General features: G+C 40.5%; 1 protein-coding gene across 1 annotated transcript; it reads left to right on the plus strand.

Moving 5' to 3' along the window:
* The first annotated feature begins 38 nt into the window (after positions 1 to 38).
* Positions 39 to 12,586, plus strand: ncstn (nicastrin). The gene is made up of 17 exons (XM_087811586.1): positions 39 to 137; positions 1,686 to 1,787; positions 1,903 to 2,026; positions 2,791 to 2,912; positions 3,092 to 3,237; positions 3,709 to 3,853; positions 4,605 to 4,717; positions 4,799 to 4,951; positions 5,019 to 5,123; positions 5,745 to 5,822; positions 5,960 to 6,129; positions 6,198 to 6,300; positions 7,606 to 7,704; positions 7,801 to 7,888; positions 11,247 to 11,413; positions 11,495 to 11,710; positions 11,791 to 12,586. The coding sequence occupies exons 1-17, from the start codon at positions 80 to 82 to the stop codon at positions 11,911 to 11,913; spliced, it is 2,112 nt and encodes a 703-aa protein (XP_087667712.1). The 5' UTR covers positions 39 to 79; the 3' UTR covers positions 11,914 to 12,586.
* Positions 12,587 to 13,300: the final 714 nt, after the last annotated feature.

A 13,300-nucleotide genomic window follows, 5' to 3' on the forward strand; every position in this document is an offset into this window, starting at 1 on the left:
CGGAACTAAAAAAACTCGAAACCCGGACGATTTCCATGTCAACACTTCCTGTTGTGTTATTCCTGCATGAACCAGGAAGATGGACTTTCTCACAAACAAATGGGTCGTTAATTTATTAGTATGCGTCTTTTTAAGCGGTAAGTGACCACCTTTGACCCCTTATCTCCGTCGTGTCGTTGGATTTGAACAAGCCTGAGTGTTTTTTGTCTCCTTAACTTCACTCATTGAGCTTCTTTTGTGTTCGGAGCTAGCCTGGCGCTAGGCTAACCACATAGCTCTTCCTTCGGCGCAAATCCTTGTCGACTGTTATGAATACTGTAATCTAATGGATGTATTTTTTAAATGATGAGACTACTTTATGGCTGGTTAAAACCGTCTATCACGAAGGCCATGTTTCACTTCTTCTTTAAACCGGGATCAGTGCTGCTGACAGGAGCGTGACTGCTCGTGATTCAGCCTCGGGATTAGAACCAACAACCCCGGAAACAGTGGTTAAAATCTGGTGTTTACCTATTGTACAGACTATCACCTGCCATCTTTAGGAAATGAACTACAAGGGCTTGTTTTTTTGTGTTGAATTTCAGGGAGTTAACTCAATGCATTATATGTTTCAATATTATCACCTAAATTCAAGAAAAAAGGTTAAAAAAAATACATGGAAATATCCACTGACTGTCGTGTTGTCTACTTGTTTTAATATTCAGTCAAGTATCTGAAATGTTTAAAGTAAAAAAAGCACGATTTAAAACAATAATTGTATGAGATTTCTATATAAAATATGTTTGTAAAGATCACGGTAACCCAAAGTATTGTAGTAGATGTTGAGTCAAAGCTAGAGAACAACTACAAAAGACTATCAAACGGTTTTAGAAAGGCGCTATATAAATAGACATTATTATTATTATTATTATTTTAAACTGAGAATAAAAAGGGAAAGTATGTAGAACAAGGTCAGTGTATGGATCTGCTTCATTCAAGCACTCGACATATAACTAGGAGTTTTCAGATATGATCCATTGTTCAAATCATGTATCTAAATAAATTATGTTTTTTTAAATACAAAGTCTAAATTTGAAGACTCTCATAAGAAGTTTAGAGCTAAAGATACTATCTTAAATATTTTTTCATATTTTATTTAGTTTATTGGATCAAATGGTGGGAAACATTCGTCACATCATTATGACCACTTTTTAAACTTTGTGTCTAAAAAGGGACTAATAATAATTAAACACACTTAGTATATTTGTGTGTCATAAAGCAACAAATGTGTTGTTTTCATTAAATGGTCTGCAGTTGATACAGAACTATGCAGTGAAAATTCTGACCTGCTCTAGTAGAAGAACTCACATTTCTCTGATCCTTAAAACTCTTCACTGGCTTCCAGTTTCTTTCAGGATCAACTTTAAAATTCTGGTTCTCTATTCATGGTCAGACTCAATCTAACATCGAAGTTTTGATTCCTGTGTTGGTCTCGGTGTTATCTTGACCTTTTAAGTATATATTTTATTAGGTATTGTTTTGATTGTTTAAGCGCTTTGTGACCCTGGTCTAGAAAAGTGCTATACAAATTCTACTTGATTACTTACTTTTAACATCAGTGGCCTACTATGGGAAACATTAAAAGATGTGCATGTTTTTCATAAATGCTCATTATATGAAGTTAAAATCGTTTGATTCTCTCTCAGGCGTCTGCTGCACCTCAGTGGAGAAGAAAATTTACGTGAAGCTAAACGACACCATCTCATGTGTGCGACTGCTCAACGCAACCCATCAGATCGGCTGCCAGTGTGAGTAGATTCAACGCAGACTCACAGATCGCACACAAGTCTTCCTAGTGCTGCATGTGTGTGAGTTGAATCTCCGATGTCCTGCTGAGACTTGACTTTTCACTCTCGTGTTCAGCGTCGATGTCGGGGAACGTCGGCGTTCTACATGTGCTGGAGTCGGAAGAAAACCTGGAGTTCGTCCTGAATAAGGGACGCACACCTCCGTACCTGGTCATCATGGAGTCTGGACTCTTCACCAGGTATTTTTATTTTTAAGTTGTACACACCAGCCTGAGCGGGGCTGAGAGATCTGTGACTTATTATTATTATTATTATTATTATTTTTATTAGTTGTTATTATTATTTAACATCATCTTGTTGTAAAACAACATACAGTGGTAGACAATTATCTACTGAACTCGGACAATTGTAGAGAATAAAAGGCAACTAATGTGCAACTCCAAATCTCCCAACAAACATGTTTTAAATGTTAAAGTCTTCCTCTACAACATGCACTAAGTCCCTCATCATGACCATGTTTTTAACTTATTACTCCCTAAATTTCTTTCTTGTCTGAAATCTGTGCGAACGAGAGGTTACGAGAGCGGAGTCCATTATGATATAATAATGGCTTCACTCCTCCGTGTGTAATCACGTACCGCTTTGTTTATACAACAAGTCCCTTGGAGCTTGAGACTTCTGGGATTGATGATGCTGTGACAAACCTCAATGTATATACTTTATTGAATATTTTTTTGATTGTTTGAGCGCTTTGTGACCCTGGTCTGGAAAAGCGCTAAATAAATACAAATTACTTACTTACTGACTTACTTACCAATCACAGCAGAGTGGGCGTGGTTATAGTAAACAAGATTTAATCTCCAGAAAAACTTTTTTTTTCAGTGGGCAGGGCTTAAGAACATTTTCTAATGTCAATATTACGATGAAAGGAGAGTTTCGTACAAACAGAGACGCTTGAATCAACACATTATTCGCCCTTTAAAGTCGTGTTTGTGTTCAACAGATCCGTCATGATGAAGCTGAAGAATGGCACCAGCAGGGTGGCGGGTGTTGCGGTGGTGACGCCCAGCAAGAACCCGTCCACTCCCTTCTCTCCATACGTGACGTGCCCTAATGAGAACACGGGTCAGTGCCGAGACACACAAGTGATGCTTTTTACGAATTACTTTACAACTTGACGTCACCAGTCGCTGGTGTGTCGTGACACTCGTGGTCAGATGTGCACGTTTGGTCCCTAATTCTTTTGGAAAATGTCATTTAAGTTTTGAAACTGATGAACTTATTTTTACATGTCTATGACACAGGTGTGTATTCGGAGACGTACGGTCCAGAACTGGCTAACTGTAACACGACAAAGTGGAACCCAGAGGGTAACGGACTTTCCTTTGAAGAGTTCCAGTTCCCCATATTCTCCCTAAAAGACGACAACGACACACAAAACATTCGACAGGTAAAACCACTCACTTACGTAGAATTGCTTAAAATTAGTAAAATATTGACTGATGTTAGTTAGTTAGTGAGTTTAAATATAAATAAATCATAGTAGCATTAACATGTCTAATCAGACATGAAGGATTAAACTATTTGACATATTTTAAAAACATGGACACGTCAGTGTTCAGGTGTTGTCTTGGAACTTCAAACATTCCTGAACTGAAATTGAACTTCTAAAGTTCTTTATGATGGTTTTAACTCAAAGATGTGAAACGATACTGAAAAAAATAGTCTTTTAACTCAAATACAATTTCACTCTCACTTTCTAACTCCATGAATTGTCTTCGTCTCACTCCCTCTCAGTGAACTCATCACCGCGGCAGCGATCCTTTAGCCAATAAATCCTCATCATCATGTTTTTAAGAAACAATAAATACATTTCTCATCGCACGTTTAATGGGTCTTTGATATGTTTCTACCTCTCCAGTGCTACTTGGACCACAACCTGTCGGTGAACGGCAGCGAGCCTCAGTACCCGCTGTGTGCCATGGAGCTGTACTCGCACATGTTCGCCGTCACCGACACGCCCACCTGCATGAGGAGGAGCGACATCTCTTTCAGCCTCAACTCTGGTACAGTGGTTATTGTTCACTTAACCTTTGAAATAACATTTTATTTTAATTCATAGTTCATTTATGGTTTATATTTTGAAAGGGTGTGTATAAAAAAACGATCATTCAATGTTTTATTTTCCAATTAACAGGCAAATATCCAGTTTATTCATTCGTGTGGTGTAATTAAACCTCCGGCCACTAGTTGGCGACATTCGTCATTTCCTCCAAGCCAAAGTATCAACAAAACCTGGCGAAATGGCAGCAATGAGTGAAAAGAAAGGATACACTAGAGTCCATCGGATGTTTGGACTCATTTTGGCTTTAAATAAAGTTTAAATTTGAACAATTCAATACTGACAGATACTGTATATTTTAGACTTTAAACTTTAGACCTTATTTTATTGTCTTTGCACAGAAAACACAGCAGTGAAACTGGCAAAGAAATTATTTTAACGGCTTATTTATAGTGTCAACAAAAGTCAATTCCCATGATGCCTTTCCACACACTGCTGCTATAGTGACGGCTGATCGGTCACTATAATAATAATAATAATATTTTTTTAATTCTATGTTGCTATGTATTAAATGATCAACAGCTGTGATAGGTTGGCTGGGCGGCAAAGCATTTTGTCACCACGACTAAGAGCAATAGAAGAATTTGTTCAAGGGAAAAATGATGGTTCATAACTATAGTCGTGCTGACTTGTAGAGAAGAAGTCACTAGAGGGCGCTGACGATTGTTCTAACTGCTTCTCTTCGACCTCCACAGAGAAGGTCTGCGATCCCCTCGGCAACTACAACGTCTGGGGCTCCACCAAACCCATCAACAACACGGCCAAAGGTCACAAGGAGGGCGAGAGCGTGGTGGTCGCGGCCACCAGGGTGAGTCCGAGCCCCCCCCCCCCGGAACGACAAACCCGACCTCACGCTCTCTTCTGATCCGTGTTCCTCTCCCCCCCGCAGATCGACAGCCACTCCTTCTTCTTCGACGTGGCGCCCGGAGCCGTGAGCGCCGTCTCGGGCTTCGTGAGCCTGCTGGCCGCCGCTCACGCCCTGCGCAACGCCACGCGGGAGTCGCCGCCCATCCGCACCATCCTGTACGCCTTCTTCAACGGGGTCAGTTCCTCCCCCGATCATCACCCCCCACCGATCTCCATGTGTTCTCTAACTTCTGGTCCTACAGGAGACCTTCGACTACATCGGCAGCTCCAGGATGGTGTACGACATGGAGAACCAACTGTTCCCCGTCGACCTGGACAACATTCACTCGCTGCTGGAGGTCGGACAGGTGAGACTTAATTTCTTGTACTTTTGTGTCTGAGGAGTTGTGTGTTCGTATATCGGTGACATCAGAATGTTTTGCGTGTTTTGAGTGTTGAGACTTTGTTTTGTTTTAATAATTTAATTCAGTTTATTTTTTATAATTGCTTAAAATAGTTTGTATATTGAAAGGTTGGTTTTAATTTCATAATTCCATAAAAAATATTAAGATTAAATAAGATTTTTGATTATAATTCTAATCATCAATCAATCAATTTCTGTTCATTCTTTTTCTAAATTCAGTAGTTTTAATTCATAGCCTTTTTACTTCAATATTGCCTGGTGGAACTATTACTACTATTACTATTACTGCTACTGTTTTTATATTGAATTTGGTACGAATAAAAAAAAATTAATTTAGAATTTATTTTTTTTTAAATTATTGGAATAAGAACTACAAACTCTATCTGTAAAACAACAATTATATTATTAAAACTTTCATATTAAAATTATACATATAAAAAATATTCAATTAAATTTCGCTGTCCAATATAGAATGTATTCAATTTTGATAAAGAAAAATGGTTCAATAACATGGTTCAAAAAAAGTTCTGAGATGCGAGGTTCTGACGAGGAACTGTTCCTGCAGGTGGGTCTCCAGACCAATTCCACCCTCTGGCTCCACTCTGACCCGGTGTCCAGGAGAAACGAGACCGTCAACGGAGAGGTTTGCAATCTCATCCGTTACCATGGTTACCTAGTGTTTTGTCGATCACATTCTCTGTTCCTTGCGCTTCAATTTGGAAGACGTTACATTTTATTTTGTGTGAGAACATGGTTTTTTTTTCCCTGTCATTTTCTCAGGTGGACAAGTTGATCTCCAACATTCGCTCCTCCGCCGCTGAAGCTAGCATCTTGGTGGACACGCCGTCCGTCTCCCAGCCTCTCCCGCCCGCCTCGCTGCAGCGCTTCCTGCTGCTCCGGCCGATCCCGGGGGTCGTGATCGAGGACCACCAGTCCACCTACGCCAATCGGTGAGAAGAAAAAAAAAAGCCCCGCTAGCAGGCGCAGGACGGACGCTAACTCAGACGTGTGTGCGCAGGTTCTACGAGAGCATGTACGACAACGCCGAGAACCTGAATGTCACGTATCCTGCGGACATGACGCCCGAGGAGAAGCTGGAGTTCATCACCGACACGGCCAAGGTGCTTCACCAGGATCGAGGATCAGAGCAGATGGTTTTACTGTAGTCTGGAGGGAGGGAGGGAGGGAGGGAGGGAAGGAGGAAGGAAGGGAGGGAGGGAGGGAGGGAGGGAGGAAGGAAGGAAGGAAGGAAGGAAGAGGGAAATTAAGGAAGGAAGGAAGGAAGGAAGAGGGAAATTAAGGAAGGAAGGAAGAAATGACTAAGGATAGGAAGAAGGAAATGAAGGAAGGAAGGAAGGAAGGAAGGAAATGACTAAGGAAGGAAGGAAGGAAGGAAATGACTAAGGAAGGAAGGAAGGAAATGACTAAGGAAGGAAGGAAGGAAATTACTAAGGAAGGAAGGAAGGAAATTACTATGGATAGGAAGAGGGAAATGAAGGAAGGAAGGAAATGACTAAGATAGGAAGAGGGAAATGAAGGAAGGAAGGAAGAGACTAAGGATAGGAAGAGGGAAATGAATGAATGAATGAAGGAAGGAAGGAAGGAAGGAAATGACTAAGGATAGGAAGAGGGAAATGAAGGAAGGAAGGAAGGAAATGACTAAGATAGGAAGAGGGAAATGAAGGAAGGAAGGAAATGACTAAGATAGGAAGAAGGAAATGACTAAGGATAGGAAGAAGGAAATGACTAAGGATAGGAAGAGGGAAATGAAGGAAGTAAGGAATTTACTAAGGATAGGGAGAGGGAAATGAAGGATGGATGGAGAAAGGAAGAGGGAAGAAAGAAGGAGTTAGGAAGGAAATGACTAAGGATAGGAAGAGGGAAATGACTAAGGATAGGAAGAGGGAAATGACTAAGGAAGGAAGGAATGAAGGAAATGAATGAAGGAAGGAAGGACGAGACTAGGGATAGGAAGAGGGAAATGAATGAATGAATGAAGGAAAGGACTAAGGATCGGAAGAGGGAACTGACTATGGAAGGAAGGAAATTACTAAGGAAGGAAGGAAATGACTAAGATAGGAAGAGGGAAATGAAGGAAGACAGGAAGTAAATGACGAGGAAGGAAGGAAATGACTAACGATAGGAAGAGGGAAATGAAGGAAGGAAGGAAAGACTAAGGAAGGAAGGAAGGAAGGAAGGAAGGAAATGACTAAGGAATGGAAGAGGGATATGAAGGAAGGAAGGAAATGACTAAGGATAGGAAAGGGGAAATGAAGGATGGATGGAAGGAAAAACTTAATTTAATTTAACTTAACTTGTTAGCACAGTTAGCATTACAGGGAGTCGTTGCTAGTTTTTAAGAATGTTTGTGTCATGAGTAGATGATCATGTCTATCTTCTACATCATATGTGTGTCTCTCCTGCAGTCTCTGGCTGACGTGGCCACAGTAGTCGCCCGGAGTCTGTACCGTCAGGCGGGAGGAGACGAGGCGGTGGTCAGTAGCATCAACGCAGACCCTCAGATGGTAAATGAGTCGCCGCTCGACCAGAAAGAACCTTCAGGACGATTTAAAAAGAGAAGCTTCACGTTCTTACCATCCGTCTCTGTTTGTGTGGCTCAGGTGAGCAGGATGTTGTTCAGTTTCCTGGTGAGCGCCAACAACACCTGGCTGCAGGAGATCATCCCGGCCGACTTCATGGCTCACCTGAGTGAGTCTCCACGACCTACGACCTCACGATGATGGATGTAGAACCCTGAGGGTCTACAAGTGTTCACACATTTTTATTTATTTTTTATATTGAACCTGAAGTAAATGTTTATTAAATTAATAGTCATTTAGTTGAATTGATGATTAATGTAGTAAATCAGTAACGTAAGAATTCTTCAAGCATTTAGTTATTTTTTAAATCGTTTAATATAATGATTTATACATCGAAAGATTTAATAATAGAATAAAAATATTTTAGATTATTATTATTATATAGATATTGTTTTACACATAGTTTAATATTTCAATTCCGGAATTAAAAATAAAAGCGTATTTATTCGTAGCCTTTTAAATTCAATATAAAAATATTGGTGCAATGATGACACCAGATAATATTGAATTTAAAGGCTATGAATTAAAACAATTGAATTTAGTAAATTATCAGAATGTAACACTTTAAAAATATATTTATATTGAAATTGTTTTATTGAAATTTGAGGCTTTTTCAAGAGTTTTATCTCTGAATAACTGACTTCAATTATATCTATAGTGTAACAGTCACATGACCGTCGGCGTGTCGCACGATTGGCTGAATGTTCTGGTGACACAATTATACCAACATTTTAATATTGAATTTAAAAGACTATGAATTGCAAAATATTAAAGTTGGACAAAATATTTTTGAATTATTGGAATTAGAATATCAACCTTAATGTGTGAAGAAAAAAAACAACCTTGATCAACTCTTCATGTCAGCGCACATGGCTACAGTGTAAAAAAAACAACCTTGATCAACTCTTCATGTCAGCGCACATGGCTACAGTGTAAAAAAAACAACCTTGATCAACTCTTCATGTCAGCGCACATGGCTACAGTGTAAAAAAACAACCTTGATCAACTCTTCATGTCAGCGCACATGGCTACAGTGTAAAAAAAACAACCTTGATCAACTCTTCATGTCAGCGCACATGGCTACAGTGTAAAAAACAACCTTGATCAACTCTTCATGTCAGCGCACATGGCTACAGTGTAAAAAAAACAACCTTGATCAACTCTTCATGTCAGCGCACATGGCTACAGTGTAAAAAAAACAACCTTGATCAACCCTTCATGTCAGCGCACATGGCTACAGTGTAAAAAACAACCTTGATCAACTCTACATGTCAGCGCACATGGCTACAGTGTAAAAAACAACCTTGATCAACTCTTCATGTCAGCGCACATGGCTACAGTGTAAAAAACAACCTTGATCAACTCTTCATGTCAGCGTACATGGCTACAGTGTAAAAAAACAACCTTGATCAACTCTTCATGTCAGCGCACATGGCTTCAGTGTAAAAAAAAGCAATCAACTCTAGATGTAAGCGCACATGGCTACAGTTAAAAAAAGCAATCAACTCTAGATGTAAGCGCACATGGCTACAGTGTAAAAAAAACAACTTTGATCAACTCTTCATGTCAGCGCACATGGCTACAGTGTAAAAAAAACAACCTTGATCAACTCTTCATGTCAGCGCACATGGCTACAGTGTAAAAAAAACAACCTTGATCAACTCTTCATGTCAGCGCACATGGCTACAGTGTAAAAAAACAACCTTGATCAACTCTTCATGTCAGCGCACATGGCTACAGTGTAAAAAAAACAACCTTGATCAACTCTTCATGTCAGCGCACATGGCTACAGTGTAAAAAAAACAACCTTGATCAACCCTTCATGTCAGCGCACATGGCTACAGTGTAAAAAACAACCTTGATCAACTCTACATGTCAGCGCACATGGCTACAGTGTAAAAAACAACCTTGATCAACTCTTCATGTCAGCGCACATGGCTACAGTGTAAAAAACAACCTTGATCAACTCTTCATGTCAGCGTACATGGCTACAGTGTAAAAAAACAACCTTGATCAACTCTTCATGTCAGCGCACATGGCTTCAGTGTAAAAAAAAGCAATCAACTCTAGATGTAAGCGCACATGGCTACAGTTAAAAAAAGCAATCAACTCTAGATGTAAGCGCACATGGCTACAGTGTAAAAAAAACAACTTTGATCAACTCTTCATGTCAGCGCACATGGCTACAGTGTAAAAAAAACAACCTTGATCAACTCTTCATGTCAGCGCACATGGCTACAGTGTAAAAAAAACAACCTTGATCAACTCTTCATGTCAGCGCACATGGCTACAGTGTAAAAAAACAACCTTGATCAACTCTTCATGTCAGCGCACATGGCTACAGTGTAAAAAAAACAACCTTGATCAACTCTTCATGTCAGCGCACATGGCTACAGTGTAAAAAACAACCTTGATCAACTCTTCATGTCAGCGTACATGGCTACAGTGTAAAAAACAACCTTGATCAACTCTTCATGTCAGCGCACATGGCTACAGTGTAAAAAAAACAACCTTGATCAACTCTTCATGTCAGCGCACATGGCTACAGTGTAAAAAAAACAACCTTGATCAACCCTTCATGTCAGCGCACATGGCTACAGTGTAAAAAACAACCTTGATCAACTCTTCATGTCAGCGCACATGGCTACAGTGTAAAAAACAACCTTGATCAACTCTTCATGTCAGCGCACATGGCTACAGTGTAAAAAACAACCTTGATCAACTCTTCATGTCAGCGTACATGGCTACAGTGTAAAAAAACAACCTTGATCAACTCTTCATGTCAGCGCACATGGCTTCAGTGTAAAAAAAAGCAATCAACTCTAGATGTAAGCGCACATGGCTACAGTTAAAAAAAGCAATCAACTCTAGATGTAAGCGCACATGGCTACAGTGTAAATAAAAAACTTTGATCAACTCTTCATGTCAGCGCACATGGCTACAGTGTAAAAAAAACAACCTTGATCAACTCTTCATGTCAGCGCACATGGCTACAGTGTAAAAAAAACAACCTTGATCAACTCTTCATGTCAGCGCACATGGCTACAGTTAAAAAAAGCAATCAACTCTAGATGTAAGCGCACATGGCTACAGTGTAAAAAAAAAAAAAAAAAACCTTGACACATGGCTTGAGTGTACAAAAAACCATCAACTTTGGATGTAAGCGCAAATGGCTTCAGTGTAAAAAAAACATCAACTTTGGATGTAAGCGCACATGGCTACGGTTTAAAAGAAAAAAACATCTTGATGTCAACATAATTGGCCACAGTGTTAAAAGACAAGATCAACTCTAGATATCACTGCACATGGCTACATACAAATTAAATATTTCTTTATAAAAATGACTGAATTACAATTTGTAAAAAGAAATAGTTTAAAATGTTAAATTCATTCAATATTCTGGTGACACTGATATACTTGTAACCGTCACTCAACCTCACTCAACCGTCTCTCTCTCCTCCACTCAGAGAACGAACCTGCCAACTTGTACGTGGGTGCGTTCCAGAGTTCCATCAGCGACACCGTGGTCACGGTGCATCACGTGCTCGCCAACCTGACCGGCAGCACCGTCAACGTCACGCAGGACGACTGTCAGAACCAGAGGGAGGAGGAGAACGACAAGGAGAGCAAACACGTACGGCGGCAACGGCTCCCCCTGGCGGTGGTGGTGGCGCAGCGAACAGACCTGACCTCTCTCTCTCTTCTCCGTCCGCAGATGTTCTACTACCTGTGGGTTCAGGGAGCCGCGCCCCCCAACAGCACGGCCAGGGTGGGCTTCTGCGTCCGCTCCAGCGCCCGGACCTCCTTGGCCGTGTCCCCCGCCGTCAGCGTCCTGCAACAGTGGGATTCTAGGAACTACTCCACGTGGACCGAGTCCCGCTGGAGCGCCATCAACGGGCGCATCTTCCTGGTGGCCAGTCACGACCTTGAGGTGAGTCTCGTGGTCCTGTGGGTGGAGGCCTGAGGACGGACCCGGCGCTGACCCTTCTCCTCTCGCCCCCCCTCCCTCAGATGCTGACCCTGGGTGTTGGCGTGGGCGTCATGCTCACGTCGCTGCTGCTGACCTACTTCCTCAGCTCCAAGGCCGAAGTCCTCTTCAGCTCAGGGCGAGAACCCGCCAACGCCACCTACTGACGAGGACCAGCCGGTGCTGCTTCACGACTGACTACTGGACCATTTTTTTTTTTTTTTTAGCTTCACCACCCCCCACCCCCGACACGTTGGTACACGAACCCGCCACTTATTTCTGGACTCACTCGGGGGGGAAAAAGACCGGGATGTGAACCCATCTGGGTCAGTGGACTGTAGTTGGGCAGCGAGGACCCACCGGTGTTAAGGTGTTCATACTTTTTTCTCTGCGTTGGACAAGAATGTCGGGACTAAATGTTTGTGTACATAAGACTGTGAGCGATTCAGTTGTGATTTTTTTTTTTTTTTTTTGTGTACAAGTGATTGTTTTCTTTCCAGAGCGTGTGTGTCGCCAGGTGCAATATTGCTTCTGTTTCGTATCGATCGCTGATAATCAAACCACTCTCCATTATTGAACAACACACGACTCACTGCTGCGAGATTTTCTTCATCTTAAAAATCTAATTTATTTTAGTCCAAGCTCGTCGGGGAACAGGCGAAGGAACGTTCGACCACATATCCACCCGGATCTCCGGTCGGGGGGCGACACGAGCCCTCGAATCCTCGTCGAGTTTTAATTCTACTTCAAGACTTTTTATTGAGTTTTTGTAGTCGACATGATTCTGGTTTTAAGGAAAAATTGCCTTGAGCGGGAAATTAAACTTCTTTTTCTAACTTCTTTTGTTTTTTTTATTTCTATTGGATCCAGTGACATCCAGAGGAGAGACGGTGGATTGTTGGAATGTTTTATGAACAGAAAACATTAAAAAACAGCACCTTAATATGGAAAATGAATTGTTAAATAAAATCAAATAAAAACGTTAGAATAACATGTTTTTTTTCCTTTTTTTTTTTCTTCAAAATTAAATTTTTAATACTTAAACATATTGTGATTAAAAAAAAATGGGCATTTGAGTTTTTAAAGAAATTAAAATGTAAAAAATATGAATAGCAAGATAATTTAATGAAAAAAATGTTTAAAATGTTATTTATCAGTAAATACTGTATATTTTGGAAATCAGTTCAATTGTAAAATTGTGTTAAGATCTTTAAGTCATTTGTGAAATATTCAAGTTGGAGAAAAGTACAAATATATGTACTCAGAACACTGATTTTATTCTACTAAAAATATGTTTTATTATCACAAATGAGAACCGTGTGTGAGGAGGAATTTCAAATTCTAGATGAAATCAAAAACATTTTTGTGAAGAAAAAATGTTTATTCTCATCTAATCGTCTAAAAAACCCAAAATTGTCCCTCTCAGGTTTCTGTACTGTACTGTCACAACCCCCATGCTGAGGAGGAGGAGGAGGAGCATCACATCTTCATCACCAGTTTTGACCTCACACTTTTGTTGTGTTTATTTGTCTCTGAAATTGAGTTCAAGGGGGG

This window comes from Callionymus lyra, chromosome 16 (genome assembly GCF_982586985.1).
Source record: "Callionymus lyra chromosome 16, fCalLyr1.hap1.1, whole genome shotgun sequence".
Classification (NCBI taxonomy): Eukaryota; Metazoa; Chordata; class Actinopteri; order Syngnathiformes; family Callionymidae; genus Callionymus; species Callionymus lyra.